Source organism: Dryobates pubescens, chromosome Z (genome assembly GCF_014839835.1).
Source record: "Dryobates pubescens isolate bDryPub1 chromosome Z, bDryPub1.pri, whole genome shotgun sequence".
Classification (NCBI taxonomy): Eukaryota; Metazoa; Chordata; class Aves; order Piciformes; family Picidae; genus Dryobates; species Dryobates pubescens.
This window is the reverse complement of record NC_071657.1, coordinates 127,706,697-127,725,675: the sequence shown is the minus strand read 5'-3', so window position 1 is coordinate 127,725,675 and position 18,979 is coordinate 127,706,697. Positions and strand designations below refer to the sequence as shown.

At 40.1% G+C, this 18,979-nt stretch overlaps 1 protein-coding gene across 1 annotated transcript in view; it reads right to left on the bottom strand.

The window, feature by feature from the left end:
• ARID2 (AT-rich interaction domain 2) overlaps nt 1-12,758 on the bottom strand; it is a 98,468-nt gene extending 85,710 nt beyond the window's left edge. Inside the window, exons 1-3 of the mRNA XM_054178410.1 lie at nt 12,143-12,758; nt 11,883-11,976; nt 10,659-10,756 (exon numbers count right to left, since the gene is read on the bottom strand). Of these exons, the coding sequence (XP_054034385.1) occupies nt 10,659-10,756; nt 11,883-11,976; nt 12,143-12,234 (284 nt within the window). The 5' untranslated portion in view covers nt 12,235-12,758. The remainder of the gene's footprint in view (nt 1-10,658; nt 10,757-11,882; nt 11,977-12,142) is intronic.
• Between the last annotated feature and the right edge of the window lie 6,221 nt (nt 12,759-18,979).

Below are 18,979 nucleotides of genomic sequence, written 5' to 3'. Positions count from 1 at the left end.
ATGGAAAGACATAGCCCAGAGAGCTGCTTATAGCTGGTGGTCCTCTACAGCAGACTCCTGTACAATGCATCCTTTGAAGTGTCATCTAATATGGTAATCAGATAAATATTGCACATTTATATCACAGTATCACCAAGGTTGGAAGAGACTTCAAAGGTCATTGAGTCCAACCTGTAAATATGTTGCTGTATGTTATATGGTATGTGAACAATTGTATTTGTGTTCTGCCTACTTCACTGTAACTTTCTGTCATTACATCCACAACAAAAAAAAAAAAGGTTTTAATCATATTTATTTTGACCTTTTGAGTACTGTAAGTTGGAAATGCTATAGCTCACACTACACTAGTGAAATTATAATAAAAAATATAGTAGATTCTTTGATGAGTTTCTGAAAACAAGAAATAGGAGCAGTTTTTTGTTTCCCTTACTTAGCCCATCAAGCAGTCCTCTCCCCATCAAAAAAAACACAAACCAACAACCAAACCATGCTTCAGTTAATTCACCAATATGAAAACCAAATTCTATTGCTTTCATAAACTCTTTAGAAAGAAAACAACAACCAAGCCTTGAGAGTCTGCAGCTTTCCCTTACACGGAAAGACATACTGAAGACAACAAACAAAATTAATGCTGTTTACACATATTTCGGTATCTTAACTTTTGAATGTATCTTTATTGCCTTCACTTTTTAGTTTCTGTCCCTGCTAAAGCAGGCACATTTTGTGTTAATATGCATGGTCCAGATCTTACACACCTGACCTTTACAAGTACAGTGCAAGACTGACACAGGATGCCACCAATTTCAGCCCAGCTCTGAAGAGGACTGAGATTCTCCCTAAGCAGATGTAGAGAGAATTCCAAGCGGGCAAGAGTCCACAAACGTAGCTCTTGCAGCAGACTTAAAAGGTATCAAGTCACCATAAACCCAACAGAGTATCTTTGCATTCTACCAGGCACATATATTTATGGACAATCATAATTTTAAATTGTATCACATACAAATATCCATACAGAAATATCCAGTACACGTAAGGAAATTGGGTGTTTGCTTACAGTTACATGCTGAGCACTAGATTGTTTTAAAGTAACATTTTTCTTTGATCTTAAGAAGCACTTCCTTCAACAGCTTGACTAACTGTTAAAATACAGTTAAACTGCTTCTTAAGATAATGAAATTACTACAGAAAAAAATGGGACTTGTGTAAATATAACTAGAAAAAAAGAGTTGTATTAATCTAGTACAAAAACCATCTTTCTAGGAACGTACCTATAGGTCAGTAACAACAACATATGACTATAGGACATGCTAACGAAACGATACTGCATGTGATGAAGTCACTGTCACCAAGTATTGTATTTTGATTTTCTAACCTTTTATACATCTACTATGACTCCATTGCATTGACTAATGTAATGTCTTTCTAATAAATAACTTAATCTTATATAAACAGAGAAGCACAAAACATTAAACAGGCTAACAGTGTAGATAGTTCAAAACAAAGCAAGCACTTAGAAGTATCTGAAAAGGAGAACCTGCTTAGTTAAAAGTATTCCAGTATTTAGGGCCCTCTATATTCTTCAAATTCAGTTAAGCTCAGTAATTCACTACAGGGGTCAGCCTTTGTACATAATTGTGCTCAAACCCAAAATTTTCACTAGAAAAAATTTACTGTATTTCCATACCTTAGAGTTACAACAATTACTTTAGAAGAACAAGTGAAATGTACACCAATGCTGCAATGCCTGCCTGGGTCTGCAGAATACCTGAAAGCACATTTTCAGGTGTGTGAAATACCTTTTAGATACTCATCTGGATTTTGAGTGTTCTGCATGTCCACATCTGCAGATTTTATTTTTATTTTTCAAGTACCATGGAATCTATTATACTTTTGCTGTAAAATTCAGTATTTTACTGTTGCTAGGCACCTGACATTTAGTGCTTTGGCCTCTTGCCCTTTACCTGCATACACCTTTTCTTTCCTTCAGTTTTCTTCACAATTAGAAATTCATTCAATTACAGTAAATATTCCATGTGCAGTCAATGGGTACAGACATCTAGGGGTCACAGAACAGATGATGAATTCCAGCTTGTAGTCAAAGATTAAGATGATCATTAGCAGAGAATGAGAAACAAAAAGACCTGTGTGCTAGGCAGCCAGGATAAACAGTATCGCAACAGCAAATTCCTTCCCCTCAGCCCACAAGCAAAGGAAAGGGTTTCTGAATGGGCCCACGTTGGCATGACCATGGATGCCAAGGCAGTGGGGAAAGGATGGTCAGAAAGCACACACAAAACCTCCTGAGAAGTAACTAATACTGAGATTCATCAATTACTACATTGAACAATGAGACAGAACTCTGCGTACAAATTATGAAAGGGAAAGAAGTTATCTCTCAGTGATAGAAATGATTAATATTGCCATGGAATTTATTCCCCTTTACCACAGAGAGTACAAGGATCTATTACAAAGAATATCCTCTAGATACAATGTTAAGGTTGTACATTAATACTTCAACAGGGTCATCCCTGAATTTTTTCTTCAGGTATTTACTGTTATGTACTGTTAGAAATTAGAAAACTGTCCAAGAAAGAACTGTGTAACCTCCAGTGCTAAAATTGTGCTCTCCTCCTTAGAGCTATACAAGACATACGTGAACTCTGTAACACAGCACTGTTGACCTGGCCATTACCTGGATTCTACATCATTTAATCTAAGTCACTAGAACCCAGATACTCCTGAACAAAACAGGAAAGAACTGTTACTAGGTTTATTTCCACAAATTTTCTTCTAATACAAACATAATTTAAACCAAACAAACAAGCAAACATACAGCTCTACAACTATCTTATGCCATAGTCATTGTTAACATACAGAACATGCTAGATTTGCCCCCAAAGTAGATTGTTTTCATTTAGCTTCAGGAAGCCCATGGGATGTATCCCAAATTAAATGTTACCCCTCATAATACACACATTACCCCTCATAATACACATTGCTAGTAAATACTCTTCAAAGAACTTTAACATAGATTATTAAAGTCAGTCATATGATTTAGTGATTTACAGAGCTGAGAATCTCTACATGTGGATTATCATGGAAGCATAGCAACCTTTGGACTGGGAGGCAAGAGGCCAACTAGCAGACGTCACAGCACCTAACAATGGAGAAATGCATGCAGCCATAAGTATGACCCATATAAACTTCAGCACATAAACATATGAAAAATGCACCTAACACTGAGAGACAAAAAGTATCTCTGAAACAGAGTGAGTGCCATACTTTACAGGGGTTTTTTATGTATTTTAGGTACCTACAGATTGACAAGTAACACTGTAAATTACTCTGAAAGGCTATTAATCTGAACAGATGCTCCTCCCACACCAATAAAAAGGAAAATAGTATGACCACAGTTCACTCCTGCAGACAAACATGTTCCAGTGCACTGTTCAACAAAGCTCCACTCCTGTAATAGTATGAAATCCCTCTTGCAGCATAACTGGCTTGGTCCAGTTTATCTGAGGTTAATATGAATACATGCACATTCAGTTCAAAGATAGGAAAACAAAAAGTAGAGAACTCAGTGTCACTACCTTGTTGCTGAAAATCTAATTCAGGACTGTTTAGACTTGAACTTGTTGCTCCAAGGAGACTGTATTTTAGATCTGATACCTAGCTCACTAATCTAGTGCCTCAGGCAAAGCCTAAGCTCACTATTCTGGGTACCATCTTGCTGTTTTATTATCCTTCCTTAAGATAAGCTTCTTTCTTTCAACGGTTCCAATATTTCTCTGCTTAGCTATCCCAAGTTTATTTATTCCCTAAGGAATAAAGATTGTTCCTCCTCTCATCTATGCTATATTTTCTACTTCTCAACACTGCAGAGGGCAAACAAGCTTATGAATAGTTTTATTTTCCTCATATATTCCTAATTTATATTCATTTTCAAATATTTAAGATATGACATGGAAGGATGAAGAGACACAATCCCTGCATTAAAGAGCTTACAGTCTCACACTTCTCTGTTAGATAGGCAAACAAACATCAGTGTACCCACTTTATAAATATGAACAAAAAGATGACAAATGATTTAAGTAAGGCCACTGAATAAATACGTATCAGACTGATAACCAGAAACAAGATCACATGATGGGATCTCTGGCCTGGACCAAATTCTCTCCGTGAACTACGTCTTCTAGTATTGTAGAATGGTACTACAGTTACTCCAAGTAGCCCCATCTGAGCTGCAAGACATCACTCTGAACAAGTATTTTAAAACAAAACACAGCAAAACAAATCACAAACAATCCATTTTTATAATCTGTTACACACTTAGTTTTTTAGTTTTTCTATGCACAGAACCTAACATTACCCTTTTTTATTTTTTAAAGTGCTTCCTCAGTTATTGATTAAAGAGGAATTTTTAAAAGATAGGAAATAATAATAGCCTCCTTTTGTGGATGGTTTAACTAAGACTCAGGAAGAAAAAGCTGCCTGTGTACAACTGGATTCCAGCATTATTAAAATTAAAAAGGCCTTACTGTATTTGGATTTCATTCTTATTTGACATGCACTCTCAAAGTAACAGTCTGAACCTCAGTGTACATCAAGTAGCGTGTCTGTCAAACTTTAACAAACGATACGTCTCCATTTCATTATTAGCAAACGTGGGGAAAAAGTTAGGAAAGAAAAATAAGAGTATGATAGTCTACTGAAGTTTAACTGCAGATAAACAAGGTAATCAAAGCCTACTTACTCTAACAAAAAAAATAAAACCCCTTTTTCTTAGCCTAGAAAGCCCTTCACAAGAAAACCCATATACATTCTTGATCTTGTTGCAATAAATTTACAATTTATTCAAAACTAAGACATTACCACAGCTATTAATAATTTGAAAGCATAAATTGATAGTTTCAGTTAAGGACTAGAAAATGGTCTTAACATAAACTTTCCACTAATTATTAGAAGAGTCACTAAGTCCTAAGATTCACCACAGTTATTATAGTGTTGCCAGAAACTTGCTCTTTGTAGGATAGTAGTTCTGGCATTAACATGAACAGATTCCACAGGTGAAGTCTGCAATATTGCAATAAAAGACTGCAGTTATGCAAGGATAAGGTTTTCATTATAGTGTTATTGATGAACAGAACCTGCAATGTCACCTGGGCCATCTCACTGCCAATCCTGGTACCTACTGCACATGTACTAGTGCCTACAGCAGGTTAGTTCTGAATGACCCATGGCATGGGTTTCCCTCCTACTCTGCTTGGCATACTATAGGTATACAGGTTACCCTGGGGTTTTTGAACTGCTGTCTGCTCTGAATTTTCTCCCTTAGTTTCATCTCAGCCTACACATTAACACATCCTCTTATTCAAAATTATCTCAATTTAAAGTGTTTAGGCCCTTCAAAATGCTTGTGAGTTACCATTTCCCCTTTTCACTCAAAATACTAATTTAACCAAGTAAAACATATCCGTTGCTTTTAAATCAACCAGTCACTTCAGTCTACTTTTAACATTTTGTTGCTCTTCCCTAAGCCTCTGTGAAGTTGCCCCACCTGTTGCAAAGGTTCTGAAAGTAAAATGGTATTCCAAATAGTCACATAATCTCATACAAAAGCTCACCTCCTTTGTCCAATGCCTCTGTGGATGCAACCTAAACTAATTCTGACTTATATAAAGTCTATATATCATGTTGCAAACTGGGGCCTGTTCTTCCTGTCAGAAGGATGCACAAATCCCTTTCATATGAAAGCGAGTTGGGTGCACAAAACTGACAGGATTATCAGCCCATGGTATCACTCCTATCCCTTTTTCAGCAATACTGCTTTCCAGGTTATTCCCTCACAATGAATACCTGTTTTCAATTACTGTCCCTCAACTGTTTTAGCTTGCGTTTTCCAAACTAAATCTCATTTGCACTTTCTAACAACATGCCTAATTTATTTAGATAATCTTCCCTTTTCTGCCCTGACTTGTGTTTAACTCTTCCCACTGTCATTTCCTGATAATGTCATGTGTACTATTCACCTTCTCATAATCAATCTAGACACTAAATATGCCTAAACCTGTATTACTAAGTGTGTATGTAAGCACTGATGTTACTCTTTCAGCACCTAAAACTGCTGTGACTCACCAAATCTATTCTTTACACTTTGTTCTGTTTATGGTCCTTCAACCAATTTTGCATTCAGTTATATAACTATCAATGTACATAATTAATTTGTTAACGAGAGATTCTGAAATGTATTTGAATGTTAGAAAACACGTAAAAGATTACTACAGCTGCATTTTCTTCATCCACTGGGGCTTTGAACCTGCAACCAGATTTGGCAAGGAAGACAGTCCTGTACTTCTCTATACTCACTCATCTGTGTGCAGATGCTGTTTGTAGTATCAGATCCTAATTTTAAACACTGAGCAAATAATAACTAAGAAAACTCTTGTAAAGTAATTTTGTTTGGAAAATTCCAGGCTGCTTATTGTTGTTTCCCTGATATTTCTGTAATTATTTTACTCAGAACAGAATTCCTTATTTTTATCTAGTTCTTGAGCTCATGCCTTTTAAAACATTTGTTTCCCTTTTTTTTTTATTTTTTATAATGCACAGTACTATTATTCAATTTCTTAGGTGGCACCTTGAAGATCAAATTACTTATATGTATCTTCAGCTCTCTCAAGAACTCTCCTTGTTTATTGTTAATACCTGTTTGATTTTTAACTGCTCATACTTTTGCATCCTACTATCTATCTATCCATCTATAATCTCAGGAAATTCAGCATAATGGCTTGTCTTTATAATAACTTTATACAAACTTTTCATGTATGAACTGACTTCTTTCCTTTCTACTTGACTTCCCTTTACCTCACCAATGTTTACAACAGTTAATTCTTACTCACCTTTAACTAGTATTAACTAATTATTGCAGCCTTTGCCAGACACAACATACACCTGCTTCGCAACTTCCAGAAATTATCTGCAGAACAGAGACTTTAAACTTTCTGTACCTTCACATAATTTCTCTGAATGCAGATAAATACCTTTTAAAAACAAACTGATTTTAATTCAGCTAAGCATACCTCATTTGTGTGTTTAGTTTACGAGGTCACTCACTCCCTGAGAGTAGATGAAGGCCCACCACAGAAATAAATGTATCGCTTAACGCTCACATGAAAACCAACAGAACCTTGCACTAACACGAGGTCACATCAGCCCAATTCTTTGTAGGACTGTAACCTAACCAATCATTGACATAAAACCCAGGCTATATTTCATGTTAACTTACTTTTCACCTACTGTATGCTTACCAACGAAAACTTAAAAGTCCACATTACTGATGTTTACATTTATTACTCCATATTAAAATATTTTCATTAACATTATAAAATAATCTTTAGAGAAGCATTTAGAAGATATTTTACTAATTCACCTTAATTGAGATGAAACAGCTAATTTGCACAACATCCAAGGGAATTGTACACTCTGATGCTGTACAGTCTATCAATGGTTATAGGCACTGTGGCTTTTGACTGCTAAGAGCCACAGTGCGTAAATTACTTCACCTGTCAGACAGCTCAAAGCAACACAATCCAAGTCTGAATGGTTCAGACTTTCCCTATTACAAATAACTTTATCCAGTGAGAGAAAAGAGAGAGCACTACAAAGTAGATGGGATTGTCTATTACTCATTCGAATATCACCTATCATAAAGCCTATCAGAATTATGCCCAAAGTTTAAACGAGTCACATCTTTAATGAAGCCCAATGTACATTCCCAAAGACACCCAGCAAAATTCTACAACGGCCAAAATTAAGTTCTTTAAACAAAAAAGGCACACCTCACAATGGCCTAGGAAAAAAAAAATAACCTGATGATTGTTTTGCAAAACATTCATCTTGATCAAGCCAGTAGGACTACTGATGTCACACAAATAATTCAACTTTCTAAATTATTGGCACAGTAATTATAAGTCAAAATGACAGCATTATTAGAAATAACACCGTAAAATGAGCAAATGGTTCATGTAGCTTGAGATCTTATCTCGGTGAACATGGTACACCAGATGTTTCATAGAAAGAAGCTACTTTCATCACAAACCATCATGAATCCAAAGCTGCAAATGTGTTCATGTAGATGCACACTATAAATCCCTCTGAATTCAACAGGGTCCCACACCTGCCATGCAGATGCCTCATTTTATGGGACACACAACATATGATTGGATAAAAATACACATAACAGTTGATAGGCCTCAGTTTGTCTGGCTGTGTTTGCAAAGTCATTACAATACCAAGACCAACAAAATAGTCATACTTAAGACTTGAGTAACATTTTTTTCCCCCAAAGGTTATTGCTCAGCAATTCATAAAAATCTAGCCTGGTATGAAACCTCAGGTTATGTTCTTCAACACAGATAAATAAGATCCTTTTCACAAATTTATTACTATAGCTTCTCCTACCTCCCCCCATGCCCCACCAAATCCCCACCTAAACCTTCTAGGTTAAAGCTAAGCATACATGTGTATATGCAACCCTCTTACTGCAGTGTAAGAAGGTGAACTGAGCTGGGAAACACTTCACATCAAACTTCGCTTATATGAGAAGCAACATTGAGTAAAGCAGTTAATTTAGGAAAAACAAACACATACACACACACAAAAATCCAAGACAAACAACAAACAAACAAAAAAAATCACAGCCAAGACAACTACTAAAATGCAATCCACCCTAAAACCAACAACCTTGACAGTTTATTTCAGAATGGCCTAAGTAAATCACAGATTATGATAAAACATTTTTAAAGATTCTTCACCTTAACTGCTTATCAACTTTTTTCTAAATTTCAAATAAATAAACTTTGTTATCATTCAATAATTTACATGCATTTTTAGCACCTGTACTTTAAACATCAATACCAGCATACTAACATTTTTATATGTCCAGTTCTAAATTAAAAAGTAACAGCTGATTACAAATTAACAGTCATTAGAAGGCTATATTAACATTGTGTTAACTGTCACCATATACCTTCAAAATACATATGAAAACCATATACCTTCAAAATACATATGAAAACACAAATTACATACTGTAAAAAGCTAGTCCCTTCAAACATTTAAATATGGAAATAAAAAGAAAATAGTAAAAAGCAAACACCTACCATTTCACAAACTATACATAAAATCTAAAGTAATAAATGACATGGTCCAGCAGAAAAACTCAAAAGCAAAAAAAAAAATGTTTTCTATAATCCAAGAAATCTTCAGCAACACAACCTTACGTGGCAATAGAACTGAAAAAACAACACGAAACAACCCACAACACCCTTCCTCCCCCCCAACAAAAACAAAAACACAACAACAACAAAAAACAACCAAACACCAAAAAAACCCAGCACAGAAAAGAGAGATATCCTGAAAAGAGCTTCTCACTTCATTTCTAGGCCTGCTAGCAATCAAAAACTTTGCTAAAGCTGTCAAAAATTGTAATTCCTTTTCTTAGTCTGGATCTTAAAGCAATCATATGTCACTATTGAAAAAAAAGAAAAATTCACTAACTACAGATATCTGACTCAGGTTTCCAGACATCACTGTAACTCAATAACTGCTCCACTGTGCTATGAACTCTACAGCTTCAAGCTGAAGTCAATCTAGGACAACCAATAGAAACTGCACCTGTACAATTACTGTATTTCCTAATTCAGAAGGCCAAACTAGACACAGATGAAGCCTGTGTGCACTCACACCACCAAAACATAAGTCCAAAATCCCATACATCTTTTGTACTTATTAGACATCTGTATTATCATTAATTACACAAAAATTATCATTTATACTATCCAGAAACATAAAATTACATTCCTTAACCAACATCCATAAAACTTTATTCCAAATTAAATTGTCTATATAAAGCATCTAAAACCATTACATAAAAAAAGTAATTTCCCACAATCACCAAAAGTTAATAAAAATTAGGAAAAACATCTACTAACTGAACAGTACCACACTCAGTAATTTAAAATACTCAGTATGAACTCTATGCTAAAAATAACCTGCATCACAGAAAATAACCTGTACCACTCCAAGGAATGCTATCTTATTTTAAAATACTGAAAAAAACTACTACTTTTCAAGTAATAGGTAAAAATATTTAGCTTTTTGTAATCCAAAAATCATCTATGCTGCTAGTAACTGAAAACAGTATAATTTATCCAAAGCAGTCTACCTTCCTGCAGATGTATTTTCATTCAATGTCTGACCCCACTGAGCAGTAAACAAGTTTACATGTATCAACACATTTTAGTGCTCCAAAAATTAAGCTAAGTTTCTGTAACTATAACAACATGATCTCTTAGTAAGAGTCCTTTAGTTCCATCGTTCTAAAACAATCAGTAAAAATGGCTCTGTCATATATTGTTTATATACACTTCGGATCCCTTCAAAGTTTAAGGCTTGCAGATGTAAAATACAAGTAAAACACTAAAAAAATACAATTACTTTTAACTTATCATTGCTCCAGATCAGTAAGGAATTACAAGTTCTTTCTGCTTTATCGCATTTTTAAAGAGCAGGGATATTTTTATTATTGCACACACTAAAACCCAAATACTATCCCACACTCAAAAATACTAGTGCAACAGCTTGATAGCACTCACCGCAAGTAATACTGTTTTAAAGCGAAGGCAGCGTTAGAACAACTTCTGGGAAAGTTAAACTCCTCTACAATTTCTCCCCACTGATTCTTCTCTGATACCTGTCAAAAACAACACACAGGCCGAGATACACAACGTACACATAAACATGTCGTTGACAGCGAACACCACAGAAAACCACAAGCTGCCATGAAGCAAATAGATAAATATATAAAAAGAAATAAACAACAAGGTACATGGGATTTAGGACTATATATTTTACTGACAGTCGGTAGTATTTCCCCCTTGTAAATAACCTCGGGTTTCACCGGTATTTTACTGTATTCATTATTTAATATATAGGTTATTATTTTCGGGGAGAACGTCCGGGAGGGTTGGTATTGTTTTGGGGTTTGTTTTTGTTTTTACTGCCTGGACAATAACCAATCGGGAGTCCCTCTGTCGCCCCCTTTTAAATCCTAACGCGGTCCGTTAAAAACCCAAAGAAGTTTAAAATAATGCGGGGAAGTGTTGGCGGGGGCGCCCCCTGGCCTGCGGGGCGCGGGGGCGCCGGCCCGGGGGGTCCCCCCCAGACAGATCCACAGGCACAGAGAGGCCTTTCTTCTGAGGCCTACATTTCTGTCCCTAGCCTTGAAGCCTAAAGATGGCTATTTGATTACACACCGTCTTGGGTGCCCCTTTTGTTATTTTTCTCGGGGAAGGGCTCGAAGGGCAGCGCCCGGCCCCCCCCGGCTGCGAGGATCGTTTCCTAGCCCATGCTCCGTGCCGATTATCGATGTTAAACATGCCCGCTAATTTTGAGTTGCACTAAAACTGCGCTCAGACTCTCTCCTCTGTCTCTCCCTCTGAGTGTGAGAGAGAGAGACACACACACAGAGCTGCCACCACAAGCGAAAGAAACTGCCTCTCGCCGACCGGAGCTTTCTGCTCCCTCCTCGCCTTCTCCCTGGGAAGGGGGGCAGGGGAGAGGGGCTCCGAAGGAGGCGGGGGAGGCACGAGCAGGGTGTACGCCGTACCCCTGGATCCCCCTTCCTCGCTTCACCGACAAGGCCAAGCCACCAACCTGCCTATCTGCTCGCTTCCTTCTTCCACCCCCCACCTTCTCTAACCGGCTTTAAATAGGACGGTTCCCGGCCACCCCGGCTCCCCCCGCCGCCCCCGGGGGTCAGAGGAGACTTTTGGGAAGAGGTTAGTGGGAGGGAAACCCAAATTAAAACTTCCACTCACCTTCCCAAATCCGCCTAAAGTGGTGACTCTGGTGTAGAGAGCATGAAGATCCAGCTCCTTCCCACCCACCACAGGGATCTTCTTAAAAGGAGACCTGCCAAAGGAGATACACACAAAACACCACAACTTGTCAGCTCTGCCCCCTTTTCTCCCCTCGCTGGGGCTGCCGTGTCCTTCAGGGAAGGGGCTGGAAGTTGGATCTGGTCGGTTTAAAAGCCTCCCCCCCCCCCCCTCCCGTTCCATCTCCCCATTTTCCTCACCCTCTGCTGTGGTGAAACTGCCGCAGCTCGTCCAAGAAAGCGAGTCCCTTTCTCCGCTGGTCTGCGTGGTTTTTACCCGTCGAATTTGCCATTTTTGTATTAAAAAAGGTTCTCGTAAAAAAAAAATCCAATTGAAAAAAAAAAAATCGGCCGACAACAACAACAACAATCCCCGGCTCCTCCTCGTCTTTAAGAGACCCAGGTGCCCGTGCTCGGCCGGGGATCAGCCATGGAGAGGGGCTTGTTTAAAAAAAAGTTTAAAAGGAATAAGGGAGCCCAGAGAGTGTGGTAATTGCGAGTCCTGTCTCCACACAACACACAGGCAAAGAGGCAGGGAGGGAGAGGGGCACCTCTCAGTAATTCCTCCTCCCGCTGCTGCTGCCTCTCAGCACCACAAACCCAACCGATCCAGCCTGCACATGAGACTCAACATGGTGCTGCTGGATCACACAATGAATTGGGTTACTGTTGTGGTGGGGTGGGGGGGGAGCCGGAGTGAGGTATTGACAGTGTGTGTGTGTTACAGCCGCGGCTCCATGCGATCTCCCTCTCCCTCGCTCGCTCGCTCCCTCTCACACACACACACTGTACAGCTACGGCAGCGGCGGCGGCGGCGGTGGCGGCGGCAGCGGGATTCACTTCTCTTCTCTCTCAGACAAAAAGATCTGAGGCCGCCGTGCTTCTGCCTGGACGAGAGCGCAACACAGCGGACCCCGGAGGCCGGTCCTGGTACTGCAGAAGGCAGCTCTAAAGGCAAAAGCCAGCACAGCCCCAGCAAGCAGTTCCTGGCGGGGAACAATAGGCTCCTCTCGCCGCTAAGGGCTCATCTGCAATGTGCCGCAAACTTCACACAAAGCCGGGCGGAAAGAGGCGAGGGAGAAGGAGAAGAGGGGAGGAAAAAAACGGCTACTACCGGTGGTTCCGGGGCTAGGGGCCGGGGAAAGGGCCCACCCTTGCTAGGCTCGTGCCGATCGGCCTCTCTCTGCTGCTGACGGCGGGGGGGGGGGGGGGGGGGAGGGAAGAGCGGCGGGGGGGTGTGTGTGTGTGTAGAGGGACGCGGGGGGGGGGGGGGAGGGCAGGAAAGGTGGATTTGGAAAGTGGGGCCGATTTTTTTTTAATTGGATTAAACCCAACGCACTGAGTTCAAGGGGAGAGAAAACAACTGAAGGGGGCACTGGTGGATTTGGACTTTTGAAAAACTTTGCGAGTCCCCGGGCCCGAGGTGTTTCCAAGGGCAGGAAGTTGCCCCGGATGGCACGGGCAGGGGGGCTGCTCGCTGAGCCGTGGGGGCAGTGGGAACCCCTCATTTCGAGACGTGAGGTATTTAAAACTCCTTGTAGGGGTATGCCGAGCGTTTTTCCAAGCAGGAGGTGCCCTAGAGAGGTTTGCCAGCAGGGGCCCAAGCTCTGCCTCACTCCATGAATTTTATTTTTTCATTCTCTTGGCGATACTACTGCCTGTAATCAAAGCGCTTTAGGACTACAGTACTCAATCTAAGCTGCCTATGTATTTCTGTATATTGATAAATGGCACATACAGTATAAGGAGGAAGTTCTTGGCCCTCATCCTGGACGGGCAGTAGCCACCAGTGGCGGTGCAGGCCGCTCTTGCTTTGCCTATAGTACGTGGAGTGTTTGTAAACACTTGTCTCCTGACGTGTTTTCCACACAGGGGAGCCCTGGAGAAGACCTGCGTGCCGACCGTGACGGAGCCCGGTGGTGCTCGGGGTAAGCGGGAGCAAGAAGAGGCCCATGTGCTGAACAGCGCCTTCCATCGAACCTTTGCTCCTCAGGTAAAACAAGCAGCAACCAAGGTGGGCATTTGTCCTTCCCTGGCAAGCAACCAACCACAGGTGAGCACTTGCTCCAGTTTAAGAGACTTTGGAGGAACCTTTACGCCTCAAAACCAATACATTGAAACCCAAGGCCAGATCAGGCGGTGGGTGTTGTGTTTTGGGGTTTTTTTTTGTTTTTGTTTTTTTTTTGGTTTGGTTGGGTTTGGGTTTGGGTTTTTTTTTAGCAGAATTCCTCATTAAAGTCAGTAAGGAGCTGTGTTTTAAAATGACACATTATGGCCCCAAGTGAGCACTTAAGTAAAACAGTAATTCGTTTCTATTCCATGTACCAACTTCCGAAAATAAAATACATCTTTTTGAAATAAGGTGCTTTTCCTTTTGACTTGAGTGCTGCTTCAGCTTGAGTATAGCCATGGAGCCAGCGATAAAGCAAGATTCTTGGTAAGATTTGCCCAAACCTCATGCTTTGGGGAGAGGGAAAATAAATTCCTGGTTTTCCCATTAATACACAGTATTGAAAATCACTATCTCTGTGTGGATATCGTGGTGATGGATTTCAGTGTGCAAAAGACATAGCATTTTACTCACAGTAGCACTAAGAGTCCCTCTGCCCCCTGAAATTGGACCTGCAACATATCCTGGTCTGCAGATCCTGTGATGCTCTTCTGAGTTTCTGCTGTTTCTGCTATTTCTGCAACAGTAAGCTTAAGACACCCAAAGCCAGGACGATATTGATGAGAGAGGTTTAAAACAAGAGATGGAGGAGCTAAATCTCCCAGACATACATAACTGAACCTTCCTTCAGTGGAGGGCGGTGGTTTTTACTCATGCCTTAAAATCCCTTAAAAGCGGAGGGTCTCCCCTCCGTGAGGGGCGGTCGGTAGAGGTGAGTCACTTTCCTCACCCGGGTGCTCTGTGGAAGGGGAGTGGGAGGCAGAAGGGAGGATAGGCAAATTGCGTAGCAGGGCTAGGTGGGTTTCCATGCTAAGCGCAGCAATTGCGCACGGTCCCTTACGTAACTGTCAGCTGGGGATTCCCTAGAGGGGGTCACTTTATTCAACCATTACACAGACCCCGGTCGCCGCTCCGGCGCGCTTGGGCTGCTGTTGCCGCCGCTACTGAGGCTGCGGCTACAGCTAGCGTGGCGGCTCCTCACAAAATGGCGGCGCCCATGGAAGCGGCAGCCCCATTTTGTGCCCGGCAGAGCCTGTCAACAAAACGCCGACTTGGCCAAGGCTGAGGAACAGAAGGCGGCGGCTCGTTCGCGTTATAGAGAGCGGAGGGAGGAGAGCGAAGGATTTCACCGCCCTCCCGCCGCCGAGAGGAGACTTTCTATCAAGTGCGCGTTGGGGGAGGGAGAAGAGGGAGGTGAAGGGGGACGCGAGCAGCGAGCGAGTCAGAGGCTGCGTTATCTCAGTGCGGAGCTGCCGGAGCTGCGGCGCGGGGGAGGGGAAGGCAAAAGCAGGAGGCCTTGGCACTTCCCGCGCCGGCTTCAGGGGCGCCGGGGCCCTGATCACGGAGGTCCGCGGGCTTCGGAGGCTGGGGAGGCGGCCGGAGGCGCGGGGCCGGGCTGGTTGCGGAGCCCGGGCTGCCCTAGCGAGAGGCGCTGCTCCCCGCTCTCGCCCTCCCGCGCGTAGTCCAGGCGGAGGAGACCGTTCCTGTTGGGATTCCGGCGAACCTGTAATGAATGACAGGACGATCCAGCTCCATATGTAGCTAACTAGGTCACTGTCAGCACTTAATTACTGTTTGTTTCATTTTAGTGCGTGCCTTATGAATAAACCGACTATTAGGCTGATGCTTCAAGTAACACTATCCAGCACCAAGGTACAAAATATCTGTTTTGGACTCTGGTCTTGTGATGCCAGCTCGATTGTAATTACCGTTTTACGTTAACGATGTCTTGGTTCTTAGAGCTTGATTCTTCAGCTTAATAGCTGAAATAGTTGGAGATTCCGTGGGATAAGGTGGTAAAGCTAATACTAATATTACACCGCCGGTTTTGTTGTTATTATTTTTAACGAGAGCTCTTTTTTAAGGTAGGACTTGTGAATTAATACCTTTTTTTTTTTTTCCAGATTTATGTGTCTTAATGTGCATGCATTTTAATGGTTTTAAATAAAGGTCAGCTCCTATTTCTGGTGGAAATGAAAATTTTTAAATGTACCAAAATAACGCTGATATTTAAGAATTAAGAAGTAACCCTTGTTTCATATTAAAGAGTCAAAGATTAAATGTAGGGGGAAAAGGGGGGGAAAATCATGATAATTAAAAATAATTCTAGAATAATTTTCTTGATGTTTGTACAGTATCTGTCAATGCATTTTGAATTTATTTAAATTGTAAAATAAAACATTATTATAAACTACTTATATAAGTTATCATATAAAATGAATTTTGGTGTGTGGATGTTACTTGCAGAATGGGCATTCTTGCAGACATGAAGTGCAACTCCAGTAACTGAATTGTTACTATTCAGTAGCAGTTGGATGTTCTGGGGGATTTTTTTCATGTGTGGGTTGGTTGATTTTTTTTAAAAGTATAACTGCTAAGTGAATCTACTGTTCTAAAAGCTGCATCTTGTGCTACAGTTTCAAGCAATTTTTTTTTCTTGAGTCTTTACTATTAAATTTTGTGCTTATTACTTATCTGTCAAACTGCTGCTATCCAGAGAGCAGGCCACAATTGCTCTTGTCATTGTGCCTCAAACTGCATTTGCTTTCCGGTGGGTGAAATATTCTTGCTCATTTCCATTTTCATTTCTGCTTGTGCTGCTCTCAAATTGTGGCAACATTAAATTTTGATTAGAGTAACTAGTATCACTAGCTGCATGCTACTTACATTAAACAGTAAAGTCTAAATCCTTAGAAACTGAAGTTAGTGTGTTTTATTTGTATGTATGTGCCTCTATTTGTGTATGCATGTTTTTAGAAAATGCAGCCCATTAGGTGGGCTAGAGAAAACTGTAAATTCAGTAGGAAGATTGCAGAGAGTATGCATATAATATAGATGCAGTCTGAAAATAAAGACAAGAATTACAAAACAAGCATCTGGTAGAGAAGAAAGGAAGGGTCAGAAAGCCTGTGATGGATTTTAGTGGCATTCATCTCAATCATTTTTAATAAAAAATGTTAAAGTGTTAGAGTGAACAGCATGTTCCGCGTTTGCCTAGCTTACTGTGACAAGTGTACACTTCAAGGGGCATTTACTCAGCAAGATATTAGTCCTACCCCTTCTTACTGAATAATATTTTAAAATTCTTTATTACATTTTAGTGTTCTAGTTTCTTTAAAAGATACTGCTACTTTGTATAGAGTGTAAGTGGCTGTTCTTCAATAGTACAGCATTAAATCATAAAGGCTTTATGTATGAAATAAAATGCTAAACAGTACAGCAGAGGTGGGGAAGCAGATACATAACATTATAGGCTACTTCTGCACACTTGTACAGAATTTCCACTGCATTTAGTGGAACTTAACCATCAGGCTTGCTTTAGGTAATATTAAAATAAAAGGCTTTTATGTTGAAAGGAACCAACTTCTTCAGTCATTTATTTGAATGACTTATGACACTTCCCTCAATCTCCTAACATGTTATGTGCCTTCCTCATTTCTACTTCATGTTAATACTTCTCAGGCAATAAAACAGAGGGAAAAATAGGCTACAGAAACACTGTTGTAAGTACTCTAGTAAAATGAGTAACCACTTTTTTAAATGTTATCTGTTCATTATTGGACTTTTCTAACACTTGCTATTCTTCACAAAGGTCCACCTCTTGGAATCGATTAATTTTGTGGTCATCTGAAGTCTAAATTAAAAACACTTCAAAGTCAGGGAGTTTTCGGTTGTGCAATGAAGTATGAAACATGAAGCAGGAAAACCCTAAAATGCAACTGAAGGAGAAGTAAAAATAAATACATAATGCACTCCCACTTGATTTCAAAACTGCAGTGCTTTTGAAATCATCATTCTTCTGTAGGTCCTGACTTACATGTTCTGAACACTTGGACTTGGCAATACTTCAAGAGTAAGTTTAGAAAGATTATCAAATTCATATCCCTTTATTACAGCTAAAAAATATTGCAGCGTTTCTTAAGTTACCATAGCCATTATGCAGATTAGGGCCTTAATGGGTAGAAAGTGTTAGGAGATTCTAATAAACACTGGTCTGCAGCGTGGAGGTCAGAAATGTCCTGGCAGCAAGCTGGTGCAAGTTTTTAAAGCATAAAAAAGCAAACCCATATTTGCACTTTAGTAATAATTACCTGTGTCAGTCATTAATTTGTGATTCCCTCTGTGTTTGTGTGATCTAGTGGATGGCACACTTCTGCTATAGCTGTATATGTTCCCTGAAATAGCCCTAGTGTGATTCATGTTTCTGGCTGGATGTGTGAAAGTTTGACTGAGATGCAAAATTGAGAGAGTTCTTTTGAATGTTAAAAAGGAAATGATCAAATTAAATTTGGCTCAAACTTAATGTGGTTTTTTTTGTTTTTTTTTTTGTAGAGTAAGAATGATGGCATCACATAGGAGTGGGGAAGGTCTAGTTAAAGCAAAACCAAACCTAATAACTTCGTCATGTTTTTTAGAGGTCCTCAGTGGCGAAATGCTACCGGTTGGAGCATTCTCGGTATTGCAGATCTGCCAGCAATATTTGCTTGTCACACAGCACTGTCTCATCTTTATATTTTTACCAAACCAAATGGCAGTCAATGGTAGCTAAAAATAGGTAGAAATTTCTCTGAATAAGCGGTTGCTTTAGTTAACTTTTATATAGGCATAAATGAAAAGGGAAGTCGTTTGTGCAACTGAATGTGTAGAGACACACTACATGTGACAATTTTTGCTTTTCAACGTAATAGATGCTGCAAAAACTTTTCTGAAAACTGGACCAGTAAATTAAAACAAAAAAACTCCAGCATTTAAACTAACTGGTCTATTGAAATTGCCAAAGCAAATGAAGTACTTAAAAGCAGTGCAAATGCATGAATACCCACAAAGCCTTTTTGAAGGAGAGAAATTGTCTAATTATGATTCTCAGC